Here is a 22,583-nt window from a genome sequence, read left to right on the forward strand (position 1 = left end):
GCATTAATAAAATAAAATTCTGCAGTATTTCTTTCCGGGGTGGGGTGGGGCATAAGGCAGCTATCAAAGGGTTTCTCGAGTAATTATCAGGTTAACCCAGATATATGTGGGGCTGCTAAAAATAAAGTCATTTTACCTTGTGACGGAGGGGGCTGGTTCTCGTCATTGGTTGTGTTGGTTGAGGCAGGTTTTTCACCTCCAAACAAACGCCGGTTGATACTTGCGGATTCCTTTTCATTCTCCTTTTCCTCAGCGTCACCAGATTTCTGTCTTGAATCATTACTTTCTGAAATTACAGGCGATCCAGACGGAGAGGATTCTGCATTACTGACTTTTGAGGCAAAACTGAACGGCGACGACACACCAGAACCGCTCGAGGAAGAAAAGCTAAACCCGCCACTGGTGCTTTTTGGTGCGATGCTAAAGCCAAAGCCGGGCTTTGAGTCTGTACCAGGAGCAGAGCTGAACCCGGATTTGGTCTCAGAACCTGACAGAGTGCCAAACCCAGTGTGCAGCCCAGAACCACTTGCACCGCTAGCCTTGCTTATTGCCTCTTTGGTCGGAGCTGGTTTAGAAGCAACTGGTGCAAATGGAAGCCTACTCATATTTGATGCTTGAAGTGCCACGGGCTTGACAGTTACATTGGGAGCAGGGCCTTTGTCTTGGGCGGTTGCTGGCTTAAAGGTTGCAACAGGAGGGCCTGGCTTAGGAGCGCCACTCGTCTTAAAGGTGAAGTCCGTGCTGCTTTGTGGGGGCGGGTAAGGAACAGGTTCTTTGGCTTGAGCATTAGCTGCTTTTAAGGCCTCCATAGCGATGGCCCTGGCCCTCAGATCTGAATCATTAGTCTTGGTGCTGGTGGCGCCGCCGTCGGGTTTGTGAACGACCATTGTGACAGGCTCTATGCTGGCAGCAGGGTCCAAGGAGCTTGGCTGCTTAGGTGGTGCCTGCAAGGTGCTTGCTCTGTTTATTGCAGCCTGTGCTGCGGCCCTCACAGCAGGGACATCCTCAGGCTTTTGCTGAGAGCTTGGTCGACGCTGGTGTATGAGAAATAACAATAGTCATAACAATAGTCATTCAAACAGACAACAGACAAAGAGACCGACAGAGGCATAGACAGATAGATGAACCCTGTCACTATTCGAAAATGTAGTTGGTTGACAATTGTAATAAAATCAAACCTTGTGGATGGCTGAATTTTCATTTTTACACGTGGTTAACTTACATTAGAGGGTGATGGAACCTTGAGTGCTGGAGCAGCATCTGAAGCAGCTTGTTTTGGTGGCCCATTACTAATACGACTCAATGGCTCTTTGCCAATCGGAGCAAAGCTTGGGGTACTTCCTGGTACCACTCTAGTCGAGTTTCGTGTATGGAGCACACCAGCTGGTGCGACTTGTTGAGAAAATGGTGTAGCCTTTCCAGGTAAATTGGCAACCTGACCAATATCACTTGGCTGTCCAGGTACTCCTGCCACAAATGGTGTTGACGATGACAATGGCTGGCCAGGCTTGGTTTGTCTGGTCAGTGGTGTCTCTGCGGTAAATGGATGTTGCTTTGGGACGGCAGCCGAAAGGGAGGATGGTCCAGGAACAGAATTCTGGTATTCCGGAGTAATTGCTTTGGAATTAGTGGGACCCGCAGGAGAAGTCACACTTTCAGGTCTGGTCGAACGAGCCGTAGGTATTACTGGAGCTATCAATGAAAAGGAAATACGATTATAATGATTACAATTCTACAGAAATTTTCAGAAACTTGCGGAGGGACGATGGGAACAGACAAAAAACGAAAGAATCTATAAGAATCCTATATAACAGGCCATCCACTTTAAATTATCGGTCATATCCTCAAAGAAACTTCCCATAGACACTTTTATAATTTTCAAATATCTTTTTGTGCTTTCCGTTAAAAATCATTGGAGATTATTATGTAATCAACCGGAAGTAAACTGGTGACAATGCGGCTTTAAGTAAAGAAATGAGGAAATAAATGAGGGCCAATATACAGAATTCCAGGCATAGGCTGAAGTAAAATTGTATGGGTTGTTATCCGGATGAAACAAGCTGATTAGGTCTTCAGATTGTGTTCAGGTATACATGGAATATATAATAAGTACTACGTTAAGCAAGTACCACCAACGTGTTGCCTTCTGACAGGGATCGTCTGCCTTCTCCTAAGCATATTCTTGAGAGCAGAGACATTGTTTGCTGATGCTCGACCTACAAGTTAAACAAGTAAAATCTACTTAAAAAAATGCGACAGATACAGGAACGATCCATGAAAGGGGGGGGGGGGGGTAACGGATTATTTCTTCAGAAATGACACATGGACTATTTAGAGATGGACACACACAAATAATCCTATACAAAATCTTCATCCGACGTTCATGTGAAAGCATACCATGCTCTATCTATTTTTAACGCAATCACTTTCTACAATTTACTTTTTAGTTTCGCATTGTTTTTTTTCTGCGAAAAGGAAATTGTGCACAAAAATATCCAGACATAAATCTACCGCGAGAATTTTTAGGTGGAAAGATATATATTTGAATCTACGGCGAGAATTTTTAGGTGGAAAGATATATATTTGAAATTCAACAATGTGTAAACATAGTTAATGACTTATATGCTTTACCTGGCGGTTTTGCTGGCGACTTGCTGGTGTGATCCAGATCTTGGCTTGCCAGCGACGACCAGCTGTCGTGCCTAACAATCAAATAAGAGATCCTCAAGCACAATTCATTGCGTCACTGCTCTTCTAGTGTCTGTTGCTCATTGGAGTAAGTTTTACATAAGGATGACGCATGGGAAAAACTGTGATAGATCGAGTCAAGAAATCCAGAGTAGAAATGGCTGAAAAAGCAGCCTTGGTCGTTTGGAGTTAGCAGGAGTTCGAGTTATCCGAGTTCGGGATATGAGTGTTGCTTTGTATCCGCTCGGAAGTTCTATGATGAAATTGGCTTTGGTGGAAGACACTTTAGCCGTTACTAAAGAGACCGGGTACGCAGGATATAAAAAAATGTGTAAGATTTAGAAATACATGAATTGGCGAAGGCGTGTCCCCTTGCGTTAGCCAACAGAAAGAACACCCACAGTGGAACACTGGCCACTACTGCTGATTGAACTAACTTCATTATAGAGACATAACTTCATTATAGAGACATAACTTCATTATAGAGACATAACTTCATTATAGAGACATAACTTCATTATAGAGACATAACTTCATTATAGAGACATAACTTCCTAGAGACTAATCAGTCGTTTCTACTCAGATAACTCGAACACCCCATTTACTGTTTTTCGCCATCCTTGATGGTTCGAGTTAAAGTGTTCTCTAGTACCTGGAACTAGCAAGGCTTTTATTCTTCCAGGAGTTTGGAATGAAGTTCCTGCCTTTCAGTTGTTCCGTAAGTCGCTCTAGTTTCACTGCTTGGTCTTGGACCACTGTGTGGTGCAGTTTTAAAGTCTTGAAAATGGAGTTCATTGCAGGGCGAGCCAGCTTCCTGAGAATAAAATGTCAATGCTGTCAATGTCAGTAACTACACTAAATACAGCAACATCAGACTATTTCCTGACGTTCTGTTTGGGGTTCCTGTGGTTGGCCATGATGCAAGGACTCGGGTGTCGTCACATACTCAACAACAGAAAAACCCGAAATTGATCAATCACTACTACACGATTACATTCGGAAACTCAAACGGGCTGTTTGCAAGAAAACTGCAAGCCATCCATGATTAAAGTTCGATAGTTTCATTTTATATCTAAAGTATCTGCCTAACTTGCTTGAATAAGCAAATGGGAATGGACCGATGTTGTGTTGAGCCAAGGATGGCGGCATGTTTAGCCGTCTCTATACATGCCATTAATCACGCCGCCATTTTACGCTCCCGCGCAATAACGACTCACTCAAAGAATCCATTTCCATCAAATAAGTCAAGCAAGTGACCAATCACGCCGCCATTTTACGCTCCCGCGCAGTAACGACTCACTCAAAGAATCCATTCCCATCAAATAAGTCACTAAAGTGACTGGGATGTTTTCAACAAAATATCGTTAATGACATATCAAACTTTAATCGTGGATGGATATTTTAAGTTTTCTTGTAAATAAACCGATGAATTTTCAATAGAAAACAATAATAAAGGAGTGGTTGATCGACATTCTTTAATGTGGTTAGTTAATGGCTAACCTTGCCTCCTGTTCCTGTTTGTACCACTCCTCGTCCATGCGTATTTCAACTTCCCTGGAATGCGAACAATTTGGTTTATGTTTTGCACTGTTGAATAAATAATATGATTCCCATATAAACTCACTTGAGCGTCGTGTCCAAGTGCAGAAACAGGTTTCTGATGGTCTGTAACCTTTCCGCGTTTACAGGGTCAAGACTTCGGGACTACAATCAACGATGGAACAATATTATCAAGAAAAACGCATCTGCTTGCTTTGGGGGCGCTTCTGAACTCTTTTAAAAGCTGATTTATTTGCAAAGGAATATGGAATGAGGCTGCGCTGGCTGCGCTTCATTTTAAAGGATTAAGGAGTGGTGCTTCAGAAAAGAGAAAAAAACCTGCTCATAAAATCAAAAGAATCGCCAGCTATGCAGACCAAACTTTCACTGGAAAAGTGTGGAAAGAACCTGAGCTATTCGCCAACGTGTCACGGAGGATTGGGCCGATTTGATAAGTGAACGGCATGCTGGGAAGTTTTTAGGCGACACAATTCCACATGGTGTCAAACAGCCAAAACCTACCAATTTTACCTTTCATTTAGTATCACATCAACATGTTCATGACGCCATGTTGAATTGCGTCTTATAAAATCGTCGCAACATGCTTTTCGCTTATCAACTAGATCCAATCCCCCGCGCAACGTAAAAACGGCAAATGAAAATTATTTGCTAGGAAATAACCATTAACAAGAGTGCCCACATCTTTTTGATCCGCTGTAAGCATAAATTTTCATCTAAATTGTATTATGAACCAATGTTTGTCTACCTTAAGTAGATGCAGGTACTTGGGATCTTTCGCTCGGTCCTTTTTTACACTAGAAAAAATGAGACACAAAGAGACCTCAACTACTGCTTATGCTAACACCCGAAAGGATTGCTTTAGATCATCTTATGAAAAAGGACATTTAAGTATTTTCAAAAGTTCTCTAAATCATTTTCCAATGAGATTTTAAAAGAACATCAACTCTTGGTGAATCTCGTCACATTTTTACAGAGAGCAGGAAAATAGGAAGGAAGATGCTCTAGGGATCACTTTTATTTTTGAAAATAATAAACAATACCCATAACCAGCGGTTAGTCTTAAAACCGCCATTTTCACCTATCATTGCACTATTACCTGACATCGTCCACAGCTTCAAATGATCCAAGTAATGCAGTCTTGTTTTCTTGAATTTCTTTGTTATGTTCCTGTTAAAGAAAATTAAATTAATTCTACATTTTTATATGGCACTCAAGAATCGCGCACCCTGACCACGTGTCATTAGAGGAAACGCTTTGTGCATGACCTCCTAAACTAGATAGTAACGTAAGAAAAAATTTTTTTTGTGCGTCTGCCCTCTGTTTCTCCTTGCGTATGTTTTGTTCATTACACGCTGTGATTTCATCTGTGCACCTATTAGAGGACAGGCACATGAAAAACGAAATCAATTTAAATAATTTAAACTGCAACATGAAGCACTGCCGACGTTAAAACCACGCCCTACAAAGAAAGCTACCTAAAAATGAACTTAGCTTTTGGTACCCCGAGTTGTAAGGTAAAGCTTTGCCAAACGTAAGCGTGGTTTTTCTCCGCGCAACGACTTTTCGCCGACTTTTATTTGGTGCTGAAACTAAGGAGCGAGCTCGGAATACATCATCTCAAATAAGATGGCTTTATTCTTTATTTTATCGTTATTGTCTCTACCTTTGTTGTGGCCTTTAAATCGATGAAAATCCTGTCAAGGTCATCCGTAGTCTTGCGCAAATCCCTTAAACTCTCTGGCTGCACAGTCCTACAACACTCGCCTCTCAATTCCCTCAGACTGCCTCTCAGTTGAGCAAGTTCTTTCTCGAAGTGCAATATCTAAAATCAAAAGCCACTTTACAAAACGAGACATCTAAAAAGTATTTGCGATTTGCTGTTTGCGGTAAACTGGTGAAACCTTGATCTTAAGGTCTCTAATGTCCCATACATACCTCCTCTTGGATGGTCTTGGAGACGGATAAATCCAGGTCAACCCTGGAGGTGGGTGTTGGTTGAGCAGATGGCTGCTGGGTAGGGCTATCCACATATGGTGGCGGAGGAGGCCTCTTGGACAACTCAACTGATGGAAGAAGAAGACAAATGTTTCTAAAGCCGCATTGTCATCAGTTTACTTCCGGTCGATAACGTAACAATTTTCGATTTTTTTTAACGGGAAACGCGAAAAATATTTCAAAATATTTAAAGCAGTGTGTCTATTGGGAGTTTCTTTGAGGATGTGATTGGTAATTTAGAGCGGATGGCCTGTTAAATATCTCGGATTCTAGTAGATTCTTTTGTCTTTTAACGGTTGAGGTTTCCGTCGGACCTCCGGAAATAAACTAGTGACAATGCGGCTTTAACATAGAGCTCGTTTCAAAGTGCTTATTACAAAGTTCACATTTTACTCACTCTTCTGCTCGTAGTCATTTGCAGTTTTTAAAAAAACGGCAAATTATTTTAGAACACCTTAAGCCAAGAAAAACTACATCTTGTAATGATGGTACTACGAGTGAGAAAAAACGTCAGGAACCAGAAACTAAAAGGTTGGCAAAAGTACACGGTGTGTCTGTTGCCTGCTGCGGGGGTTTGGTGTGACCATATACTGTAGCAATTTAAAGGACGACAAAGAAATCACCATAAAACAAGCTCAACTCACCTGGCATCGAAGGTTGGTCGCCTCTAGGAGTGGCATCGGCCCCCTTCAACAGAAGATCATAAATGTCTTCTACTTTTATTCAGCGTCAAAACGCAATATCTAATTACATATTCGGCTGTCACAACGCATTCTAAAAGAGCTGAGAATGACATCAAACCTTACTCTTTGTATTGGAGGTTTTGGCTGGACTGGTACAGAGGGACTGCTGCTTGAGAACGCTCCCCCGGCCTGGCCCTGGGATGAGGGTGCTGGCTTTACCAGCGAGGGAATCACCCTTCCTTGAGCAACCATTGAACTGGGGACTTCTTTGCTCTCTAACGCCCGACTAGAAGATGCAGGGGGTGGTGTGGTCTGTTGCTGGTTGCCTAACAACCTTGAAAGCATTGGGGTCCCTGTGGTTGAGGAATTGGGAGGCAATGATGCATTCGGTTTTGGGGTCCCTGTGGGCTCTTGTTCGGAGGCGAATGAAAATGGGCTGCCAGCTGTAAAACAAAGTACATGGTTTCTCGCTAGTGATTAGGCAAAAAGCCAAATCCTATAGCATACACCCACCCTAGCCCAACTGTATGTAGTACATTTCCTTCCTTCCATCATGATAATTAATTTCGTAAGTCATAAAAAAAATGAAAAATAGGAAGGTCCAAACTGGTTTGGTTACACTAGATTTATTATATTTTGACGACTGTTTGCAGTATTAATCTTAAATGGGGAATAAGGACAGCAAATAATGATTCTAAGAATCATTCATCTTTGTATACATATATAAATTAAAACCACATTATTTATTTTTCAGTATAATAGTAACATAGCGAGTAACAAACCTGCAGTGGATAAACCAGACGGTAAGCTTCCTCCAAATGCTGAAGTCGCAGGGGCAGTGTTTTTGGCAGTCGCTGGTTGACTGGCCGCACCCGCTGCAGATTTGACAAAGCTAAATGATCCTGCTCCAGAGGTGCCTGCCCCAAAGGAGAATGCACCTACCGCGGTGGGCTTGTTGGCAGAAGATACTGGGGGAGCGGACACAATATCAGAGGTGCCTGCCCCAAAGGAGAATGCACCTACCGCGGTGGGCTTGTTGGCAGAAGATACTGGGGGAGCGGACACAATATCAGAGGTGCCTGCCCCAAAGGAGAATGAACTCTGTGTTACTACAGCTGCAGACCTGTTCGCAGTAGGTGTTGGTGCTGCAGATCCAAACGAGAACCCTGTTGCCGTCGAGGCTGAGGTGGTATTACTACTGGCTGAGAATGAAAATGGACTCTGGGAAGCAGTTGCTGGAGGGGCGGCACTGGGAAAGGCTGAAAAAAGCCCTGGCATCCCTGTACGTGTGGTGGTCGGGGTTAGCCCCTGGGTGGATGGCATAGCAGTGCTGCTACTGGGTCCGAATGAGAACAGGCTGGGTCCAGAGGGAGTCTGTAAGGTTGGGAGCGGTGCTGCTTGGTTGGATAAGGGGAATCCAGGTGCAGGCTTGACAGCAACTTAAAATAAAATAAAACTAAAAATGCTTACATTGCTGAAACTAAATTGTTGTACAGTACAATGACCAGTTCCGTATCACTTCATATTAAAATTGCTCTATCTTTTTTGCGGAGGGCCCAATGCTCCTGATTTTTCTAAGACGATTACAAATTTACATATGCATAATATTCACAGAGAAGAATACACATTTTCACATTTTATTGATTTATATGTTTTTTTCTGTTTGCAAATAGTTGTAGTAGTTCCGGAGCAGCGGTTATAGTTCCGTACCAAAAATTCTGTCGACTGGTACGAGTTTTTTTAAATTTGAGAATCAATAAAAACATATTCACTGAATAACATATCACACCCCTTCCTTTATGCTCAATATTAATGTATAAAAATGGTTTTAACTTCGCAATGCAGTAGGTTAACAAACCAATGGGCTTTCGCTCGCGTGTCGCGTGGACTGTTGCCTACTATATGGCATTATGCGACAACGTTAATAAATCGTGAGCTCTCATTGGTTTAGAATACATGTTTGGTTTCCTTGCTTGCACCTACTACTTGAAATCACTTTTATTTTTGTATAAAATAAAATAAAATAAAATAAAAAGATCTCAATTTTTGTGCCCTCTGATAATACACAGATAACATAACCGCATGTCAAGAAGTGGATTAATCAGTGGATGAAGTAGATGTTGACGCAACAGAACAGAAGTAGATGTTGATGCAACAGAAGCACATTAAGGAGCGGAGTTTTGTGAAGAGAAGGAATAGAGTATGCACTTCCAGGCAAGACCCCACTTGCCAATAGATCTATACCTCTATATGGGTCATTACATTAGGAATGCCTTAAGTCTTAACCTGATGTGGCCGGAGTAGTTGCTGATGTAACTGAAGCACCTTGAGGGGCAGAGTTTGTTTGAGTCTGTACGGGTAGAGCTGAAGCAAGCTTCTCCCTCTGTCCTGCAGGAGGAAGGGGTTCTGGGGGCTTGACGATGTCGTGCTTGACCTCAGGGTTCTTGTTGACGAGGTAGAAAGGGCACAGGATGCCATCAGTGGATAGAAGCAGGAGGATGGGTGCTGGGGGTAGTTTGCTCTCATCTGAAAGGGCACATGGCAACATTTTATGATATAGTGTCATTTGAATGTGTTTTCAAAGGTGTTGGCATTATTTATCGAATACTTACAAATCACTCAAACCAATGGCAATGAAGACAGCAAAAATAAATTATTAGGAAACATGCGAGGTTTTGTGAGGCTCATATAGTAACTGAAAGTAGGTTAACCTCAGGAGGAAGCTAAGCCTTAGAAATCATATTCAAATGCCCCTTCGAGTTTATGCTGAAGTATAGGAATTAGGGTATTTAGGTATCTAGGTATAGGAATTACAGGGTATTTAGGAATTTAGGTATAGGAGCTGCTGATGTGAAATTGATCGCCATGCACATGGGTCAGGTCTCATCGTCGTCGGCGGCGTCGTCATCATCATCTTCCTCATCAATTAAGCATATGTTCAGGTACAGAAGTTGTTAATGTGTACTTCATCGCCATGACCATAGGGAAGGTCTTCTCAACATCACTATCATCAATAAATATTTTAAGCTTACGTTCAGGTATAGGAGTTGTCGATGTGAAGTCAATGGCCATGCCCATGGGATAGGTCTCGTCATTATCATCTGTGAGTGGCATTTCAGCACGATTATCATCTAGTGCCCACTTTACCCAGCCAGCCTAGAAACAAAGAAATAAATATATAATAATTATATTTCCCTGGGTACGAGAGTCTCGAGCTTCGTTTGTTTACTATGCGCCCTTTACTGACTACGAGGAGCTTATATGAACTGATACAGGGGTCTATAGGGACTAACTTAAATTTCTTGTAATCAATTACTAATTTTACATCATTGTCATTTACATCATTGAGTTTATATGGTCACCTTTCAATAAATCCTTTATAGGGCAATCAGTGTATCATCAGATGGTTGTCCATATTATTTGAAAGAATTAAAGAATGCCTCTAAAGAAATTATAGTTTTTTCTGTTCTCGTGAGAATTAAAGAGAAATAACAAAGCAGAAAAAAACGGATATAGTGATGAATTTTCTGGTGAAACCTACCTTGTTAGAAAATGCTGCAATTTCAAATGCATTTGAAGAAGAGGACATTGCTACATTCCTAGAAACATCAAATGTCATATTAAAGGGAGGGATAGAGGCTAGAGCAAGAGCCTAGAGGGTTGGAACCAAGGAAGGTGAGACCAAGGGTGTAGGGAGGGGTGGGACCAAGGGTGTAGAGAGGGTTGGGACCAAGGGTGGAGAGAGGGTTGGGACCAAGGGTGTAGAGAGGGTTGGGACCAAGGGTGTAGGGAGGGGTGGGACCAAGGGTGTAGAGAGGGTTGGGACCAAGGGTGTAGAGAGGGTTGGGACCAAAGGTGTAGGAAGGGTTGGGACCAAGGGTATAGGGAGGGGTGGAACCAAGGGTGTAGAGAGGGGTGGGACCAAGGGTGTAGGGAGGGGTGGGACCAAGGGTGCAGGGAGGGGTGGGACCAAGGGTGGAGAGAGGGTTGGGACCAAGGGTGTAGGGAGGGGTGGGACCAAGGGTGTAGGAAGGGGTGGGACCAAGGGTGTAGGGAGGGGTGGGGCCAAGGGTGTAGGAAGGGGTGGGACGAAGGGTGGAGAGAGGGTTGGGACCAAGGGTGTAGGGAGGGGTGGGGCCAAGGGTGGAGAGAGGGTTGGGACCAAGGGTGTAGAGAGGGTTGGGACCAAGGGTGTAGGGAGGGGTGGGACCAAGGGTGTAGAGAGGGTTGGGACCAAGGGTGGAGAGAGGGTTGGGACCAAAGGTGGAGAGAGGGTTGGGACCAAGGGTGTAGAGAGGGTTGGGACCAAGGGTGTAGGGAGGGGTGGGACCAAGGGTGTAGAGAGGGTTGGGACCAAGGGTGGAGAGAGGGTTGGGACCAAGGGTGTAGAGAGGGTTGGGACCAAGGGTGTAGGGAGGGGTGGGACCAAGGGTGTAGAGAGGGTTGGGACCAAGGGTGTAGAGAGGGTTGGGACCAAAGGTGTAGGAAGGGTTGGGACCAAGGGTATAGGGAGGGGTGGGGTCAAGGGTGTAGAGAGGTGGGACCAAGGGTGTAGGGAGGGGTGGAACCAAGGGTGTAGGGAGGGGTGGGACCAAAGTTGTAGAGAGGGGTGGGTCCAAGGGTGTAGAGAGGGGTGGGACCAAGGGTGTAAAGAGGGTTGGGACCAAGGGTGTAGGGAGGGGTGGGACCAAGGGTGTAGAGAGGGTTGCGACAAAGGGTGTAGGGAGGGGTGGGACCAAGGGTGTAGAGAGGGGAGGGTCCAAGGGTGTAGAGAGGGGAGGGACCAAGGGTGTAGGGAGGGGTGGGACCAAGGGTGTAGAGAGGGTTGGGACCAAGGGTGTAGGGAGGGTTGGGACCAAGGGTTTAGGGAGGGGTGGGACCAAGGGTTTAGGGAGGGGTGGGACCAAGGGTGTAGAGAGGGGTGGGACCAAGGGTGTAGGGAGGGGTGGGACCAAGGGTGTAGAGAGGGTTGGGACCAAGGGTGTAGAGAGGGTTGGGACCAAGGGTGTAGAGAGGGGTGGGGTCAAGGGTGTAGGGAGGGGTGAGACCAAGGGTGTAAGGAGGGTTGGGACCAAGGGTGTAGGGAGGGGTGGGACCAAGGGTGTAGAGAGGGGAGGGTCCAAGGGTGTGTGTGTGTGGGGGGGTGAGACCAAGGGTGTAGAGAGGGTTGGGACCAAGGGTGTAGAGAGGGTTGGGACCAAGGGTGTAGGGAGGGGTGAGACCAAGGGTGTAGAGAGCGGTGGGACCAAGGGTGTAGGGAGGGGTGAAACCAAGGGTGTAGAGAGGGGTGGGGTCAAGGGTGTAGGGAGGGTTGGGACCAAGGGTGTAGGGGGGAGTGAGACCAAGGGTGTAGAGAGCGGTGGGACCAAGGGTGTAGGGAGGGGTGAAACCAAGGTTGTAGAGAGGGGAGGGGTCAAGGGTGTAGGGAGGGTTGGGACTAAGGGTGTAGAGAGGGTTGGGACCAAGGGTGTAGAGAGGGTTGGGACCAAGGGTGTAGGGAGGGGTGGGACCAAGGGTGTATAGAGGGGAGGGTCCAAGGGTGTAGAGAGGGGTGGGGTCAAGGGTGTAGGGAAGGGTGGGACCAAGGGTTTAGAGAGGGTTGGGACCAAGGGTGTAGGGAGGGGTGGGACCAGGGGTGTAGGGAGGGGTGGGGCGAAGGATGTGGAGAGGGGAGGGTCCTAGGGTGTAGAGAGGGGTGGGGTCAAGGGTGTAGGGAGGGTTGGGACCAAGGGTGTAGAGAGGGGAGGGTCCAAGGGTGTAAAGAGGGGAGGGTCCAAGGGTGTAGAGAGGGGTGGGGTCAAGGGTGTAGGGAGGGTTGGGACTAAGGGTGTAGGGTGGGGTGGAACCAAGGGTGTAGAGAGGGGTGAGACCAAGGGTGTAGAGAGGGGTGGGACCAAGGGTGTAGGGAGGGGTGAGACCAAGGGTGTAAAGAGGGGTGAAACCAAGGGTTTAAAGAGGGTTGGGACCAAGGGTGTAGGGAGGGGTGGGACCAAGGGTGTAGAGAGGGGAGGGTCCAAGGGTGTAAAGAGGGGAGGGTCCAAGGGTGTAGAGAGGGGTGGGGTCAAGGGTGTAGGTAGGGTTGGGACTAAGGGTGTAGAGAGGGTTGGGACCAAGGGTGTAGAGAGGGTTGGGACCAAGGGTGTAGGGAGGGGTGAGACCAAGGGTGTAGAGAGGGATGGGACCAAGGGTGTAGGGAGGGGTGAAACCAAGGGTGTAAAGAGGGTTGGGACCAAGGGTGTAGGGAGGGGTGGGTCCAAGGGTGTAGAGAGGGGAGGGTCCAAGGGTGTAGAGAGGGGAGGGTCCAAGGGTGTAGAGAGGGTTGGGACCAAGGGTGTAGAGAGGGTTGGGACCAAGGGTGTAGGGAGGGGTGAGACCAAGGGTGTAGAGAGGGATGGGACCAAGGGTGTAGGGAGGGGTGAAACCAAGGGTGTAAAGAGGGTTGGGACCAAGGGTGTAGGGAGGGTTGGGACCAAGGGTGTAGAGAGGGGAGGGTCCAAGGGTGTAAAGAGGGGAGGGTCCAAGGGTGTAGAGAGGGGTGGGGTCAAGGGTGTAGGTAGGGTTGGGACTAAGGGTGTAGAGAGGGTTGGGACCAAGGGTGTAGAGAGGGTTGGGACCAAGGGTGTAGGGAGGGGTGAGACCAAGGGTGTAGAGAGGGATGGGACCAAGGGTGTAGGGAGGGGTGAAACCAAGGGTGTAAAGAGGGTTGGGACCAAGGGTGTAGGGAGGGGTGGGTCCAAGGGTGTAGAGAGGGGAGGGTCCAAGGGTGTAGAGAGGGGAGGGTCCAAGGGTGTAGAGAGGGTTGGGACCAAGGGTGTAGAGAGGGTTGGGACCAAGGGTGTAGGGAGGGGTGAGACCAAGGGTGTAGAGAGGGATGGGACCAAGGGTGTAGGGAGGGGTGAAACCAAGGGTGTAAAGAGGGTTGGGACCAAGGGTGAAGGGAGGGGTGGGACCAAGGGTGTAGAGAGGGGAGGGTCCAAGGGTGTAGAGAGGGGAGGGTCCAAGGGTGTAGAGAGGGGTGGGGTCAAGGGTGTAGAGAGGGATGGGACCAAGGATGTAGGGAGGGGTCGGACCAAGGGTGAAGAGAGGGGTGGAACCAAGGGTGTAGGGAGGGGTGGGACTAAGGGTGTAGAGAGGTGGGGTCAAGGGTGTAGAGAGGTGGGTACAAGAGTGTAGGTAGAGAGGGGTCGGACCAAGGATATGGAGAGGTGGGACCAAAGGTGTAGAGAGGGGTCGGACCAAGGACGTGGAGAGGTGGGACCAAGGGTGTAGAGATGCTCCCCTGCATCTTACTTACCACTCTGGGATGTAGTTTGTGTAGAAGCAGTCTGCACGTTCCTCTATGTTCCCAAAATACACATCCTCAAAGTTGATCACTTGCTTTGGTTCAGTTTTCTAAAAAAAATGACAATATAAAAAATACATATAACATTCATCTGAACACCAAATATGCAGAAATTTTGCAGAAAATATATTATATGGAAACCTTTGTAAAAATAAACTGTGCACTGAACATAATTTTAAAAAACATTGATAAAGAAAGATAACAAAATAAAGTAAACTTTGTCTGCAATAGATACTCAACAGAACCAAATAACATCAAGTCTCATACTGGTTTTAAAAAGGTCTACAGTAGCTCTTCAGTTGCCGTTTGGTTGGTGTAAAAACTAAAATGACTTAAATACAAATAAAATTTAGTGCCAATGTGAGGTATACAGGTTAAAGTATTCCCACGACATCAAAACACCTGGCAAAGAGCATGTGACACTTACAGTTGCATTATGAACGACCACAAACTTGGGGAAGTCAGAATCCTCGACTCCGGTGTAGACTACAGCAAACACTGGAGCACTGATCCAACAAACACTTGTAACTGAAAAAGGAATTGTTTTAGCATTTAAGCTTTTGAGCTGGCAACTACCACCAAAATATAAAAAGTTTCACATTGTGTGTTTATTCCTTTTCTACCTATGCTGTTTCATTCTCAGATTAATTTCCTGCCAGATCTATTCGCATCAAACTTATAAACTTATAAGTGGTAGGTTTTTTCTTTTCCCCATTTTTTTTATTTCTATGCATTTTTGTTATTTAGTCTCCCTTTTATTGCTATCATATTTCTCTTTATATTTAAAATTGCATTCCTTTTTGTTACACCTAACGTATAATATGTGATGTAGTATGTGATCTCTATTTAACAATACCTTGGTGAGGCTCACTCCCAAATATGTCAGGGCAGTCTGTCTCCTTTTTGGGCTGCAAACCCTAATATAAAATAAACAAAATAAATATTTAAAGGTTTCCTTTAAATATTTTGTTCTTGGTTATGAATTTTGGGTTTCCCCTAATTTCATAGGCGCAAATAAGGCTTTGTTAACTACAAAAAGTTATTGGACATCATGTCTTCCCAGGACTTTTGGAGTACACTTTGGGCTTTCCTTCTAGGAGATAATATTTTGAGCTAAACTTACAGGTGTGAGCTGGGTCAGTTTGCCGTTCTTGTGACCAACAACTAGCTGTTTCCCTTTAGGACTCCAACAGACTGCAAAAGGCAAATAGAAGACCATATCATCTGTAGTTACATCAGCTAACATATCAGAGTCTGTTAGGGCATCAGGAAGAAGCAGCTAAAATTATGCATTACAGTATACCAGGGAGTGTAGAACAAGCTATATTTAGCCAACTTAGGGACGATTCTATTGTTTTATCATCAAAATATAACTTAACAAACTCTTTTCTTTCTGCACTTGCAAGTGTTATACGTACTTGCAGTGGCTCTAGTAGTTGGTCCTAGGGCTGCTAACTGCTTGATGTCTGAACTTGTGACCTCCCACACAGAAACAGACCCATCAGACAGACATATCGCAAACATGTTAGAGATGCCCGGATTCCACTGGAGCGCAACTACATCTAGTCCTGAAAGACCAACATAAACATGTACGAGATGGTGGGATTACATTAAAAGCACTACCCTTCTAGCCCTGAGAAAGCACAGGCTTCAAAATAACCCTAACCCATGACAAAATGTTGCATTTCTTGTTTTTATTCAAATTTCAACCATTTTCACCCACATCTTGTTAAAAAAATAATTGTAAAAAATACAATGGAATAATATTTCATTAAATAATATCATTTTAAGAAGTAGCTTCAATTTATACACATATATTTTTTTGTTTTGGTGATGCTGTCTGGGCCCTTTTTGCTCGACATGGTCTATATCTATTTAGATAACTTTGATACAGTATAGCCTGGAAAAAAACTTATTTTGTGTGCAAATTCTGCACGACTTTTGTGCATTTTGTGCATGTAATTAGATTCATATACTCAAACAATATGCACCTTGAGTGGACTAAACACACCAAACTACACCATACTTGTTTGCCTCAATAACCTCTATGAAATCCCATGAGAGTACAAGCCATGCATTTGTATGCGAAAAGAAAACTTTGGCTTTTGATAGGCATTTTGCGTTCGATGTGATAGAATTCCAATATTCAAAAGCCTAATACAACTTAAGCCTTACTTTAATATTAACAAGATCAAGTCTTTCATCTAAATAATTCCTCCTCATATCTTTTAATAATTCCAAATTGAATATAACCTCTTTGTAAAGAAGTTTTTGAAAAAGCCCCAAAAGCAATAATAACAAACCTGTAGCAAGAATAGTTTCCCCAAGAACTTGACTACCACCCTAGAAACAACAAGTATTGAGTGGATATAATACATGAGGTGGAAAAAATTCAACATCCTTTTAAACATGCCTTATAATAATATCAGTATTATGAAGATTTAATTCCCAATGTAACAATGAATTCACATGACTTTTGATTATTTTCAAGCTATTAAAGAATGTCAATCAAACACTCATTTGTTTTTGTTTGTAATTTAAAGTACAACATTTTTTCACACGCAAACTTCAAAATAACAATCAATGAATGAAGCCTGATAAGTTATTGATAATATTTCATTGAAAACATCTTGGTTACTTGCTTGAATTAACCGATGGAAATGGATGCTTTGCGTGACTCAGCATTGAGCAGGAAAAGTAAAAATGGCGGTGTGATATTAGCCTACTTCAAGAACAAAACCAACATCACTCTCCAACAATGCAAGTGCTCTATAACAATTATCTTAGATGAACCATTCCAAGCTACCTGTCGACAAAGTGTGGGCACATCATATAGTCGCATAACAATTGCAGCAGCAGCATTCTCGTAGCAGACAGATAGGGTGAGGTCATCACTTGATAGCCCGACATGCCTCACAGCGTGATTGACAGGTACAAGCACTGATGGGAACTCCGTAACTGGAATCAAAACAGTTACAATAAGATATCTAAAAATACATGTTTTAAAATGTCATTGACAGGAACATCCAGAAAATGAACTCGGAAACAGAATTGGAACTGTCACAATAAGATATAAAAGAAAGTTATAATGTTGATGGCAATCTTTGATAAAACGCTAAGCTTTTCTGTCTTATGCCGATGATTCTGGGTCATGCCATCAGTAAAATAAAGTCATATATAATATACAAGAGTAAAAAATATATGATAACTGTATTTTATCTACATACCTAACTAAAATAATTAAAGTTTCATCAGAATTAGACAAATACAGCAACTTGTTATAGGTAGCAGCATCAAAGCGTTAGGCTTGAAATTTTCCTGGTACAAGATGTTTGGTGGTAATGAAGAGAAATTGCTCAGTTTTATTTCAGAATCCTTTATCTATCAGCTAGACTCACCAATAAAGTTTGGACTCTTTGTCACATGTTCTTGGTCTACATCACTGAGGACTGATGTTTTGATAATTCGAAATCCTGAGAAAATACGAACATCAATAATTATTGCAAGAAGAATCGATAAGCTTATGAATGAAAGAGTAGCAAACAGCCAAACAATGAATAATATATGACGGTTCATGAGAAAACCAAACATGGCTTCATTAATCATTAAATATCCCTTTGAATATGAGTATGAGTAAAGGTGTTTGAATTTACACAGAGCTCTGTCATACCAAACCTAATTGTCTATTTGTGTCAAACCCAACTACATTCAGGCCCGTACCCAGGATTTTTCTTGGGGGGGGGGGGGGGGGGGGTGAGAAACCAAAAAAGAAATGGAGCTAATTTTTCCCGGGGAGGGGGGGGGGGAGGGGGGAGGGAGTTCTCTGATAATAATCTGACCACCCCTGAAAGAACAAAAAGGGACTTTTTTATGCCTTTGCAGTATCTTGTTTATTGCCGGATTTGGCTGAATTATGGATTGATGACATAGCTTATGCTTTATACAAACAGCACATCTATTGAGAAACAAAAGTGGACTTTCCATCGTTGTGGGGGGGGGGGGTGTGTGCGTACGCACCCCCTGCACCCCCCTGGGTACGGGTCTGACATTGCAGCTAAATTGATTGTTGCGCGACCTTGGCAGATACAAGATCCTTGTCTTGTTTAGGAATAGCACAGGATCGAATAAAAATTTGGGGCAGGCCCATACAAATTCATATGCAGTTTGAGTTGTGCTGGCCATTGCATCAATAAATGGATAATTAAAGGAAATAGTTTCCAAGGAAAATCAACCGGAGTTTAGTGGGCTCTGAGGATAACATATCCCCAGGCCCAGTTTATTAGCTAGGTTAGTTTCGGAATAAACAGAAAAAACGCTGCTCACAAACCCCACAAGAAAGCTTCACCGCCCCTTTGTTTGCTAGGATACAAAAAGAGCAGTTTACAGAATATTGCTTCCTATCTCAACTCCCAAGCATCCTAGAATTTGACATACCAGTTGGACAGCCAATGAATGAGTAGCCAAACTTGTTTGACACAGCAATAAGACTAACACGTTCTGTTGGGAGATTCCCGGGTGAATCAAACACTCTAATCTTTTTCAGTTGCTTGAAGAAAAAGTCCTGAAATAGATCCAAGGGGAAGACAGAATTGGTGAAATGCGTAATGGAGGCGCATTTCTAGATAAGATAATTATCCAACGGCATTTGATGCCAACGTAAATGAATGAAAATTTAGAGAACAAAATAAGATTAAGTAGTCTGGGCCAGTATGTAGAATTCTCATGATCTACTAAACATTGCATTGCAGGGGCTGGCAGTTTGGGGACCAAAATTTGTAGAGAAAAAAAAAGTTCCGTAGGACATTTTTATAATTCATACCTCGACTTTTTGTTCTGGAGGCTCCGAATCACACATTGTAGTTTCACTTCCTCTGTGATCAGAAACTTGACGAGAACAACGCTAGAAATCTAACGCCATTTTGTTTCCCGCTCAATGAATTTCCCACCACGCCACCACAGGATACCCAAACTATGAATCGAATTTCGTGAATTTAAAAATGAGTATAAAAAGGGATAATGTGTGTTTACGTATGCATTCTGTTTTTAACCAACAGAGACTTTTTGTTCCACTAAAAACTAACTAACTGATATTTTACAATTTTAATTCAAATGTATGTACTTACTGGGTACCCTGTGTTCTAGTTGAGCCCGCAATCCAGGATTCCAAATCCAATATGGCGGACAAACAGAAAACACGCGAAAGCGCTCTTACCTTCAAAATTCTTGCAGAATGTTCAACGACAAAAGCCCGTACGGGGATTTTAACCTTGCCGCATCACCGGGTAGAGACGCCTGTGTTTATGCCGGTGGGGACACAAGGCACAATGAAAGGATTGACATGTTCACAGCTCGAAGACTTGGATTGTCAAATCATCCTGGGAAATACGTATCATCTGGGGATGAGACCGGTATGCATGAGGAAGGAACAGGAAGCATGATATATCATGTAAAGAAAATCAACGGGGGGTCCAGTCCCCCTTTCCCCGATTTTTTGGTGTATAAGGAAATGCTAAAATCATCCTTGGGAACCCAGGTGTACTTAAGTAAGTAATGCCATGATCACCTCGGATTCTTTTTTGTTTTCTCAGGGACGATTACTAGCGAAATTTCCTTGGAAACAATAGATGGTTCTAAATTTCCCTCATGCATTAATGATGAGGGGGATTTAGTTTCTAAATTTCCCCCATGAATTAATTATGAGGGAAATTTAGTTTCTAAATTTTCCTCATGCATTAAAAATGAGGGAAAATTAGAAAAAGACAAAATAATCTTTCACTGTGTGTACTTGCACCGCGGGGATTAGGATACTTTGTCAGCGATTTCTTGATAAAATAAACAAAAATGCATTCCCAATTTGTGTTGAATATTGTATTCAGCAAATAAAATATCTCTAACCTCTGTGCAAAATGTCTCCTGCCTCCCGATTCAGCGAAATCCTTTCTCGTTATATTTCTATTTCTCTTGTCTAAAAACCCACGCGATTGTTGTTTTCAACTCTCGAAAAATTTGAACGGTACTGAGTAACCATAGCTTCTTGAGTGTTCGTGACTAGCCCGAATGCTCTCCAAACCTAACTTCGTATATAGGTTCTATATAAAATAGGAAGGGAGTGAAACAACGCTCGATTCAAAGAACTAAACTGTAGATATGTAGCGCAGCTATGTAAATCAACTATGTTTGATTTGAGAACTGTTCATGAAAATGTGGTCGTCTCTAGAGGGATAAAGAGAACAATGCGTATGCAATGCCCTGATCCATTGAACCGTGTTTGCTCATCCAACCTAATATTACTGGTAGCTGCATGTTTATTTCCCTGGTGATCATCGTGTTACAAAGTTATAGCACGGCATCCGGGGAATTTAGTGATTAAATGCACGGCATTTCGGAAGGAAGGACTTTAACTAGTCATCCCGAGGGACATTTAATCACTAAATTTCCCTCCTCCATGCTATACATTATAATTATTGACTTACCTCTAGCTCGCTTAAAACTTGGTAAAAAAAACCTGGGGTCTCTAGGGGATTGAGCAAGCTGTCATCAAATCATTATGGGAAATCTTTGTTGTGTAGATCTGAATGTTAGTTTTGGTTTTAATCTGGTATTCGTACCGAGGCGTGGGGGCTTAACTGTGGCTGTGTGGGGTGATAAAATGTGTGGTAATGGACGTTGGTGTGTGGGTTAAAGTGTGTACGTGTGGCTATTTTATATGGTGTATTGCATTGAGGGCTGTAAGGGTCGGAGTAGTGGCTATGTATGAGAGGTGGAAATAGGCTAGCAGTGAGATGTTAGGGGAGAACTGTGTGTTTGACTTCTTGTGATAACATATTGTTCAATCTTGTGGAGTGTAATTTGAGCTTGTAGACAATTAAATGGAATTACAAGGCTGGTGATAGGAATAAAACATGAAGGCGTGCAGATACGGTATAAAAGAAAGAAATGGATGGCTTTGGATTTAATTTGGTATTCGTACCGAGGCGTCGGGGCTTAACTGTGGCTGTGTGGGGTGATAAAATGTGTGGTAATGGACGTTGGTGTGTGGGTTAAAGTGTGTACGTGTGGCTATTTTATATGGTGTATTGCATTGAGGGCTGTAAGGGTCGGAGTAGTGGCTATGTATGAGAGGTGGAAATAGGCTAGCAGTGAGATGTTAGGGGAGAACTGTGTGTTTGACCTTCAGAGGAAGGTGATACTTACATGTTGATAACTTCTTGTGATAACATATTGTTCAATCTTGTGGAGTGTAATTTGAGCTTGTAGACAATTAAATGGAATTACAAGGCTGGTGATAGGAATAAAATATGAAGGCGTGCAGATACGGTATAAAAGAAAGAAATGGATGGCAAATAGGAGATAGATATGGGTTATATAAGTATAGGACAGTTGGCTCCTCGAGTATGGGGTGTTATATTGTGTCGTGTAAAGAGAGGCTGTGTAACGATACGTGCTCTAAGATAGTGGCTGATAAGCGATGAGTTTATGCGATGGCCTATATTGAGCGAAAATAATACGCGGAGGCACAGGCAGCAGAAACAGCAGGAATACGAAGAATCGAGAGAAGTGAATGGCGTATACCTGGGGGGCTGATAAAAGGAGATACACAAACACACAGAAATAAAACAATAATGTGAGAAATTTCATAAGAGCTCTTAGAAATGAATGTGCCACCACACTAATTCTAGCCAAGATTTATCGTCAGGGAGCAAGATCGATGGCTAGTCAGACGCGGTTAGGGAGGTAAAAACTGATGGGTGCCGAGGGTAGGAGACACGAGGACTAGGGCGGAATAGGAAAAGGCTAAAGGGGAAACAGGAGATATTACCGCGTCTGAGGTGTATTTCTAACTGTTGGCGATCGATCTAAACAGCTTGCTCCTATACACCAACGTGTGGTTGCACATGTTATGTGTTTGTGTGTGAGGCTTACCTTACGTCGGATTTTCGCTTTACTAAGGTCCGCATTTTCATAGCTTGAGCTTGTGATAACACGGTGCGACTAAGGTAATAATGGCATGTACCGGATGTGACCAGATTACGATGTTACAAGATTGTGTTATTATAAAATGTATGTGTATGGTGGGGGAGGAGGGGGTGGCGTGACGTAGTGAGAGTTGCGGCGCCTATGAAGTAGGCGGGTTGTGTGTTTATTTGGGGGGGGGGGGGAGGGATGGTTGGTAGAGGGCTGTTATGTGTGGTGTAGGGGTATTGTTATTGTATTGTGATTGTGTTGTGTGCAGTTTGTGGTGGTGAGGGGGGGGGGGAAGGAGGTGTGTGTGAGTGTTGTAGGGTGTGTTGGTTTGTGGGTAGGTAGGGTGGGTC

At 43.7% G+C, this 22,583-nt stretch overlaps 1 protein-coding gene across 9 annotated transcripts in view; it reads right to left on the reverse strand.

The window, feature by feature from the left end:
- The window catches only part of LOC5502105 (nuclear pore complex protein Nup214), a 29,445-nt gene that overhangs the window by 5,081 nt on the left and 1,781 nt on the right, over nucleotides 1-22,583 (reverse strand). Inside the window, exons 1-30 of one of the 9 annotated variants that reach the window (XM_048731327.1) lie at nucleotides 22,192-22,425; nucleotides 19,481-19,661; nucleotides 19,088-19,237; nucleotides 18,703-18,829; nucleotides 17,667-17,741; nucleotides 17,075-17,226; nucleotides 16,572-16,611; nucleotides 15,687-15,836; nucleotides 15,392-15,462; nucleotides 15,125-15,185; nucleotides 14,696-14,796; nucleotides 14,221-14,318; nucleotides 10,468-10,525; nucleotides 9,959-10,082; nucleotides 9,213-9,452; nucleotides 8,006-8,365; nucleotides 7,709-7,924; nucleotides 7,050-7,369; nucleotides 6,888-6,930; nucleotides 6,184-6,311; nucleotides 5,912-6,070; nucleotides 5,345-5,415; nucleotides 4,994-5,042; nucleotides 4,313-4,392; nucleotides 4,189-4,242; nucleotides 3,341-3,502; nucleotides 2,632-2,702; nucleotides 2,130-2,216; nucleotides 1,223-1,692; nucleotides 137-1,034 (exon numbers count right to left, since the gene is read on the reverse strand). In XM_048731327.1, the coding sequence (XP_048587284.1) occupies nucleotides 137-1,034; nucleotides 1,223-1,692; nucleotides 2,130-2,216; nucleotides 2,632-2,702; nucleotides 3,341-3,502; nucleotides 4,189-4,242; nucleotides 4,313-4,392; nucleotides 4,994-5,042; nucleotides 5,345-5,415; nucleotides 5,912-6,070; nucleotides 6,184-6,311; nucleotides 6,888-6,930; nucleotides 7,050-7,369; nucleotides 7,709-7,924; nucleotides 8,006-8,365; nucleotides 9,213-9,452; nucleotides 9,959-10,082; nucleotides 10,468-10,525; nucleotides 14,221-14,318; nucleotides 14,696-14,796; nucleotides 15,125-15,185; nucleotides 15,392-15,462; nucleotides 15,687-15,836; nucleotides 16,572-16,611; nucleotides 17,075-17,226; nucleotides 17,667-17,741; nucleotides 18,703-18,829; nucleotides 19,088-19,123 (4,501 nt within the window). In that variant the 5' untranslated portion in view covers nucleotides 19,124-19,237; nucleotides 19,481-19,661; nucleotides 22,192-22,425. Of the gene's footprint in view, nucleotides 1-136; nucleotides 1,035-1,222; nucleotides 1,693-2,129; nucleotides 2,217-2,631; nucleotides 2,703-3,340; nucleotides 3,503-4,188; nucleotides 4,243-4,312; nucleotides 4,393-4,993; nucleotides 5,043-5,344; nucleotides 5,416-5,911; nucleotides 6,071-6,183; nucleotides 6,312-6,887; nucleotides 6,931-7,049; nucleotides 7,370-7,708; nucleotides 8,366-9,212; nucleotides 9,453-9,958; nucleotides 10,083-10,467; nucleotides 10,526-14,220; nucleotides 14,319-14,695; nucleotides 14,797-15,124; nucleotides 15,186-15,391; nucleotides 15,463-15,686; nucleotides 15,837-16,571; nucleotides 16,612-17,074; nucleotides 17,227-17,666; nucleotides 17,742-18,702; nucleotides 18,830-19,087; nucleotides 19,238-19,480; nucleotides 19,816-22,191; nucleotides 22,428-22,583 lie in introns of those variants that run through there. The other 8 variants (XM_048731328.1, XM_048731329.1, XM_048731323.1 and 5 more) reach the window with 8 other exon arrangements.

The sequence above is a fragment of the Nematostella vectensis genome, chromosome 8, assembly GCF_932526225.1.
Source record: "Nematostella vectensis chromosome 8, jaNemVect1.1, whole genome shotgun sequence".
NCBI classification, from domain to species: domain Eukaryota; kingdom Metazoa; phylum Cnidaria; class Anthozoa; order Actiniaria; family Edwardsiidae; genus Nematostella; species Nematostella vectensis.